The sequence below is a fragment of the Lipotes vexillifer genome, unplaced genomic scaffold (genome assembly GCF_000442215.2).
Source record: "Lipotes vexillifer unplaced genomic scaffold, Lipotes_vexillifer_v1.1 scaffold479, whole genome shotgun sequence".
Classification (NCBI taxonomy): Eukaryota; Metazoa; Chordata; class Mammalia; order Artiodactyla; family Lipotidae; genus Lipotes; species Lipotes vexillifer.
This window is the reverse complement of record NW_006796443.1, coordinates 1565346-1573003: the sequence shown is the minus strand read 5'-3', so window position 1 is coordinate 1573003 and position 7658 is coordinate 1565346. Positions and strand designations below refer to the sequence as shown.

General features: G+C 39.3%; 1 protein-coding gene across 2 annotated transcripts in view; it reads right to left on the bottom strand.

The window, feature by feature from the left end:
* Positions 1-7658, bottom strand: part of DGKH (diacylglycerol kinase eta) — a 169066-nt gene that overhangs the window by 89793 nt on the left and 71615 nt on the right. For both annotated transcript variants that reach the window (XM_007468614.1, XM_007468613.1), the window contains exon 3: positions 7158-7238. In XM_007468614.1, coding sequence (XP_007468676.1) covers positions 7158-7238 — 81 coding nt within the window. The remainder of the gene's footprint in view (positions 1-7157; positions 7239-7658) is intronic.

The window sequence follows — 7658 nt, the reverse complement described above, 5'->3', positions numbered from 1 at the left end:
AAAAAAAAAAAAAAAAAAAAAAAAGTGCCCTTTAATGTCAATCAATCCCATTTTCCGGACCTTTTAAAATAATATTAGTTACCTGCCTCTGTGAGGTCTTTATCAACCTTTCTATTTAACATGTAGTGCTCACAATAAAATACAGTGCTCTAAATTTGTAGTACAACCAGCAAGTGCTTGTGATACATCTAGTAACACAATATAAGACTCTATGACTGGGCTTCCCTGGTGGCACAGTGGTTAAGAATCTGCCTGCCAAAGCAGGAGACATGGGTTAGAGCCCTGGTCCGGGAAGATCCCACATGCCGAGGAGCAACTAAGCCCGTGAGCCACAACTACTGAGCCCACGTGCTACAACTACTGAAGCCCGTGCGCCTATAGCCTGTGCTCCACAGCAAGAGAAGCCACCGCAGTGAGAAGACTGGGCACCACAATGAAGAGTAGCCTCCACTCGCTGCAACTAGAGAGAGCCCACACACAGCAATGAAGACCCAATGCAGCCAAAAATAAATAAATAAAATTTTAAAAAAAGACTCTATGATTGACTTGGAGGAGAAAAGACAACTGAACGTGTAAAAAGCAACCACAGGAATACTATCTGAATCATACTCATTTACAACTCCACAATAAAGAGGCAGGATAGCAGAGCAGTCAAGAGTACAGATTGAGGCCATATAACCCAGATGGGTTCAGATTCTAGCTATTTATATGTATTGGATGTTGACCTCTCTGTTTCAGATTTCTCCCCTATAAAATGGGAAGCATAATAGAACCTACCTCATAAGACTGATATAAAAAAGTGAATGAGTGACCAGACATAAAGCAGTTATAAGAGGTACAGAGTAGACTAAATATTATCAAATAAAATAGGCAACTTATTTATCTAAGTGATTATATATTAACATGTTTATCTAAATGCCTGTTTTGCAATGTGCATTCACAAGTGATATAAAAAGAAAATAACTTTTCATTACTTCCATGTATCTAAAGATTGAGTTATTAATGGATAAAAGTAAATTGACACTTCCTTAGGTTCAAAGGATGTGTTATCTCAAGAGAGAAGATGAAGTGAATTATATTAACAGAGAGGAAGCTAAGAGGAAAACAGAACAAACAGAAAGTAAACATGAAAGAAACAAGTTCTTAAGAACATTTTCCCCTTCCATGAAAACACAGTCTGCTCATTTCGACTACACTATGAATGCATAATTTTCAGCACTTTATGTGCAGTAAGAGTATTCTCTGTATTGTTTTGTTTTTATGTCTACTTTTAAAAACCTCATCAGAAGAGTCATCATCTAATGCTAACCAACTTTCAGTCATGTCTACCTTGGCAAGTGACCCCTGAACTAAAATGACTCTGTTTCAGTGCTCATTTAGTTCTAAAAATAAGTGCTGCCACATAGCATCTGTTTCCATACAACTAAGCCAGCATGGATATGAAGTAACCATGGTGCTTCAAACACACTTGTAGATCACTCACTAACAATGCTAAGGGTGGTTAAATAAACAAAATAAATTACCTCTGTATTTCTTTCTAGTTCAAAAAAAAAAAGCTCTCTTTACAAATCTTCCTAAGAAGTTTTACCAATGTAAAATGGTAAATGATGACTTTAAAAATGATGACTCATTTATTTAAGGTTTAGCCCAAACTTCATTAAAATTTAAAGAAAACAGTCATTTGAACAGTACACTTTGAAAGCCTAATGTATACCACATCATTGTGATGGCTTTCAAATCATTAAAAAGCTCTTCTTTAGCAAATAACATTTACCTAACAAGGAACAACTGTATTCCATTTGTTACAAAATGGTTGCTTTTCCCAACAATACTTATTAATATTAGATAAAAGTGGAAATAAATCTTCACTACACCTCTGAGAAATAGGCAGCATGGAATGTTTTCTCAAGATAAAGTTCATCCATATTCTCTTTCAAAATTCCCAAACTTTTAAAAGTTGGCAATACTGTCACTTGTGAAGGGAATCAAGAGATAATACGTTTGTGATAACAGTTGCCACCAACATGTATCAAACTGTACGTGCTCATCACTGTGCTAGGTATTTTGGTGCATTATCACATTTCATTTAATCCTCATAACCTATGAGGCAGATACCATTCTTACCCTCAATTAAAGTTAAGGACACTGAGATTTATAGCAGTTAACTAATTTGTCTAGGGTCACCTAACTAGACACGGCCAAGCCACGACCCAATCCCCGGCTGTTTGACTTCAGTCTTAAGCTCTGCAACTGGGAAAATTAAATAAAAGCTGGGGATAGACATGCCATGATTAGTGAGAAAGAGACAAAGAGAGCTGTGGATGTGAGAAGAAAGAGAACAGAGGCAAAGTCTATACAGACGGAAAGAATACTGTGCAATAGGAAAGAGCCCTGAGTTAAACAGGAGATCTGCAATCCCTTCCCTGGGGGGCAACAGTATGACCAAAGGGAAATCAATTCTCTCTAGTTTAATATAAGAAGAGCACATTCACATACAGCACAGAGGTATGTTAAAGATAAAAAGGTTAAAGTGAAAATAAAACTCCGAAACACCATGCAAATATCAATAAAAGAAAAAAGAAAACAATTAAAAATGGACAAAAAAAATTAAGAATGTTTCACTGATTCCACAGTCATAGAAAATGTCATGGTAGAATTTTAAACTACAAATAAATTAATTGTGAACATTAACCTAAACACTCATAAAATGCCAATAAGCCTGTCTGGAACTGTTCTCTTCTGTTCCCCGATCACATCACTGACACCTAACATCACAGAAAATGCATTCAACGTTAGTAGGTTTTGTTGTTGTTGCCTACTGCAGAAGACACTTGTAAAACCAGAAATGCAAACTTAGGTCAAAATTAGCCCAATGTAGGGTAATTAAAAAGTATATATGTATGTGCACGTGCATGTGTGTGTATTTAATTTATCATATCTATTTATTTTGACATTGTGAGACCTGGAGCAGAGGAATCCAGCTATTCTGTGAAACCAACGGACACTGTGAGATAATAAACAGGCATCGTTTTATGCCACTAATCTGTTACGAAACAACAGAAAACTAATACAATACCTGAGGCAATTTAGACAACCCAAAAAACAAGACAATTATTAACTCCAGGGATGGGAGCATAGGCCTGTTTAAAAGTAATCATCGTGTAGGTATAACCATGTCTGTAGATCCTTTGACACCACCCTCAAGATGTCTGTGTCCCCTCCTCTGGAAGTTCAGTCAGTCTCAGTGCTTGCTCATAACCACAGAATGACTTCCCCAGCTAAGTCAGTTTCTGCCCTGCTCTCCAGAACACTCCCTGTAGAACCCATTTTACTAGAGTTTGACACTGGGTTTTTTGGGTAAAGCACAGCTTTTCCACTTTCCATTTACTAATTATAGATTTTCCATTTACTATTATCACTTGTCAATATATCATCCTTAGGGACTTCAAGGCAAAGAGTAGTGGCTGTAATGAGGCAGAATTCAGCTGTCGCTGGATTCCCCAGCCATAACACCACCAAACTACACCATTAACCTCTGACACGAACTGGCCAAAATAACACCACGAGCAGCAGTCACTGGAACCCAGGAAGGTGGAACATTTAAATATTTAAAGATAGGGAGGATTGTCAATTACTGGTTGAAAACATACCTCTTATTCCATTTTGTACCCTGGAAAGTTCTACCAAACTGATTTGCTATAAACCTCTAAGCAATCTGCCTAACAGCTTAGTCTCGCATTTCTCGTCCAACAAACTTCAGAAACGAAGTTTGGTTGAGTGAAACATTGGAAATTTCTTGAAAATATTTCAACGAAAAAGTCTCCTCATGCCCAAAATGAACTTTCATCTTATTAATTAAAATCAACAAATACTTATGGATAAAGTACTATGAGATACAAATGTATAACAGTGTCCCTATCCTCAAGGAGGTTATAAGAAACATAAGTACTTAGCCAAACACAAGGCGGAATATAGTAAGTTCTATGAGAAGGTACGAAAGGAGAGACTGCATGCAGGTGGAGGTCCAAGAAAGAGCTGTACGAAGGATTTGAATAACCTCTCCCAAATCTTAAATTTCGGAACCCTCACTCAGACTGAACTCTAGATCCTTGTCGGGGAGAACCCCTTATCCACAACCCCACCACGAGTCTCCACAGAGGGGAGAAAACTATTGCTCACTTCCCAGGGAAGACAAGTGGTTAATCCGATAGGTTAATCGCCTTACCTGACCTTCACCTGGGAGGAAGGAAGAATAAGCAACATTTTGCCCTCCGGCCTCCAACAACTTATCAGAAGCTCTGTACTTAGTGGTTACTGGATCCTGTTCAGCCATTAATAAAGTCATCCCGTATTCCTTATGCTCCATTCTCAAAAACTGAGAACTCAGAGGGGGAAGATGGATCAGTTACTGATCCCTCAAACATCCAACAATCCCTTTTTATCTTTCTGTCCAGTATGCCCTATAAATCATCAATCCTGGGCCAATTTAGTTGTTTTTCTTTACTCCTACCTTTAAGAAAATGCTATAGGCCCAGGAATTAAGAACATTACTTATCTCCAATCTCTGGTGGACACTATTTACTACGTAGTAATCTTCTATTGGTCCCTGTTCAGTTTCGATTCTTATTTTCTATAGAAGCTCCTCCAAACCTTCCTAAAGTCTTATTCATAGCATATGACCTAATCTGCAATTTCACTGAGAAAAGAGTAGTGTTTGGGTTTGAAATATATGAACTACCTGACCACACCTACTTCCATAAACCTTCTGTCTCCCATTCGAGGCTAACCTCTTAACCTGTGCTCTGGGTCCCACCCCCTGCAGTTTACTCAGCAATCGTGCTCCAACAATTATTCCCTTTCTCTCCTGCAGCTTCAGCTTTTGATTCTAACAATTCTTTCCTCTCTTCATATAGACAACTCAAAATTCATTTTAAAAACAAAGCAAAAGATCCTCAACAACAACAAAACCAGAATTGCCTCTTCAAACCTAAACATTCTTGTTGTATACGTCTGCTCCTTTTTTTTTTTTTTTTTTTTTTTTTTTTTTTTTTTTTTTTTGCGGTACGCGGGCCTCTCACTGTTGTGGCCTCTCCCGTTGCGGAGCACAGGCTCCGGACGCGCAGGCTCAGCAGCCATGGCTCACGGGCTCAGCCGCTCCGTGGCATCCTCCCAGACCGGGGCACGAACCCGTGTCCCCTGCATTGGCAGGCGGACTCAACCACTGCGCCACCAGGGAAGCCCTGCTCCTTCTTTTAACCGCCAAACTTGTAGGACAAGGAGTCCGTGCTGGCTCCCTCTGCCTTTCCACTTAGCATTCGCCATGAAGTCTACTGTGTGCCACCCTCCACTGCAACTACTCACATCAGTGTGACCAGATGACCTCCTGATTCACAGATTCAACAGACACTTTTCCTTTCTTCTTTGACTTGACCTCTATAGCATTTGATGTTTAACAACTTCCGTCTTGAAACTCCCTTCTACTGGCTTTTTATAAATCACTGCCTCCTGATGTTCCTCTATACTACAGAATGCTCTCTCTCAGTCTTTATTGGTCAAAACTTACATTTTAACTTTTGCCCAGGATTCTATTCTTGGCTGTCCTCTCTCTTCTCAAACTCAACTGTCCCTGGGGAGGGGGTGCGGGAGGAATATTCACAGCATGAATTATCGCACATGCCCATAAATCAATGACTAAATCTGAACTCATTTGCTGCTTCTCCATCCCCTACCCTTACCAGGGCTTACCTCCATCATGGCACTGCTCTGTATTTGTTTATCTGTCTGTCCTCCCTGCCTTGGCACGCCTAGGGGATGAACACAAAACACTGCTGTCCATAGTGGAAAGCTTCCTAGGGCAGGGGCTAGGAAGTGTGGAAGGGGTCAGCGACCTAGCAAGAACAATGCACCTGAGAGGACCTAAGGAAAATGTAGCTGTAAAAGTATCCCAGGGACCGCCCTAGTGGCACAGTGAATAAGACTCCACACTCCCAAAGCAGGGGGCCTGGGTTCGATCCCTGGTCAGGGAACTAGATCCCACATGCATGCTGCAACTAAGGAGCCCACGTGCTGCAACTAAGGAGCTGGCGAGCCACAACTAAGGAGCCCGGGAGCTGCAACTAAGGAGCCCACCTGCTGCAACGAAGACCTGGTGCAACCAAAAAAATAAATAAATATTTAAATATTCTTTTAAGAAAAAGAATCCCAGATGAACTTCACTGAACTACACCATGAATATCTTGAGGGAAGTGATATATATATATATATATATATATATATATATATATATATATGTGTGTGTGTGTGTGTATATTTTTTTTCTCTGAATCCCTTGTATTTATTAGCATGAGTGCCTAGCACATGGTGGATCCTCAATTCATATTTAACTCATATTTTTGTAATCAAAGAAGTAGAAAAAGTACAGGATATCTGAGATAAGCTTTGAAGAATTGGTAGAATTTCAACAGCTGTTGATGGAGGAGGGATCATTTAAGTCAGAGGGAATGGAAAAAGCATTAGGTTCAGACAGAACTGCTAGACTGGTGGGATGTATAAGGACGAATAATTATCAGTATGCTAGAATGCTGAGGAAGGATTTTACAGGACTTTACGGCAGAGTTACAGATGCAAGCTGACAGGCGATGGCGAGCCAGTGAGGTCTTTTAAGCAATGTGATTTGCAATTGGAAAAAAATTAACTGAAACAGAGGACACTTCTTTAAATAGCTGCCAGATGAATTACCTAAGTGAGAAGAAACGAAGGCCTGAACTACAGCAACTAGAGTAACTGTAGATTGAGAGGAGAAAATATTATTTTTAAGATTGAAGGTAAAAAACCAAACTTTTTGAATATTTAAGAACAGCGGAATTAGTTGAACATTAAAGGGAGGTGAAAATTTTAAGGCACTAAAATTAGAAGGTCTAAAAAGAAAACTATATAAATACTTAAAAAAAATACATTTAAGACATTGGTTTATTGACCCAAACAATCATGACACATTGGGTGTTAGCGTCTACAATGTACTTATCAAGTTTACTGTTCTTGGTGAGAACTCCAACACGTGTGACACACAGCTGGCAATTAAAGAGGGCGTTCAGTACAAGCTCACGAAAGATCATTCTATATCTTTTGAGGGGGGAGTTACCAGAGTATAACCATACCGTGAAGCTGTTGTTAGCATTTTTTGTGCTTGCTTCAGCTACACTGGCATCTGAGAGGTCAACTTCATCAAATATCAGAGACTGTTAATGAAAAAGAACACAAACATGTCAAGTGCAAACCTAACTGAATGCTCCTTAGTATTTTTTTTTTTTTTTTACCGTGACATCATGACCATGAAGCTATGTCAGGAATGGGAAAGAAAAACTGAAGAAAAAACTGAAATTACTGATGCTTGGTGAGTAAAACCATAAAGTTCAACAAACACATAAATTCCAAACTGTAAAGGACTTTAAAGAACTCCCCTGGCATATTGTTTCATTGAAAAATGCTCTGTGCTCTCCAGAAGCATCGTTTATGGGAAACCTACTACTCAGTGTATGACATACACACATACTCACACACTCCCCACAATGAGAACTAGTCCTGGCTCAGATCACGGACAGTTACTGAACTTTTTGAACGTGACCTTCCTCATCTGTAAATGTGTTCAAATGAGATGG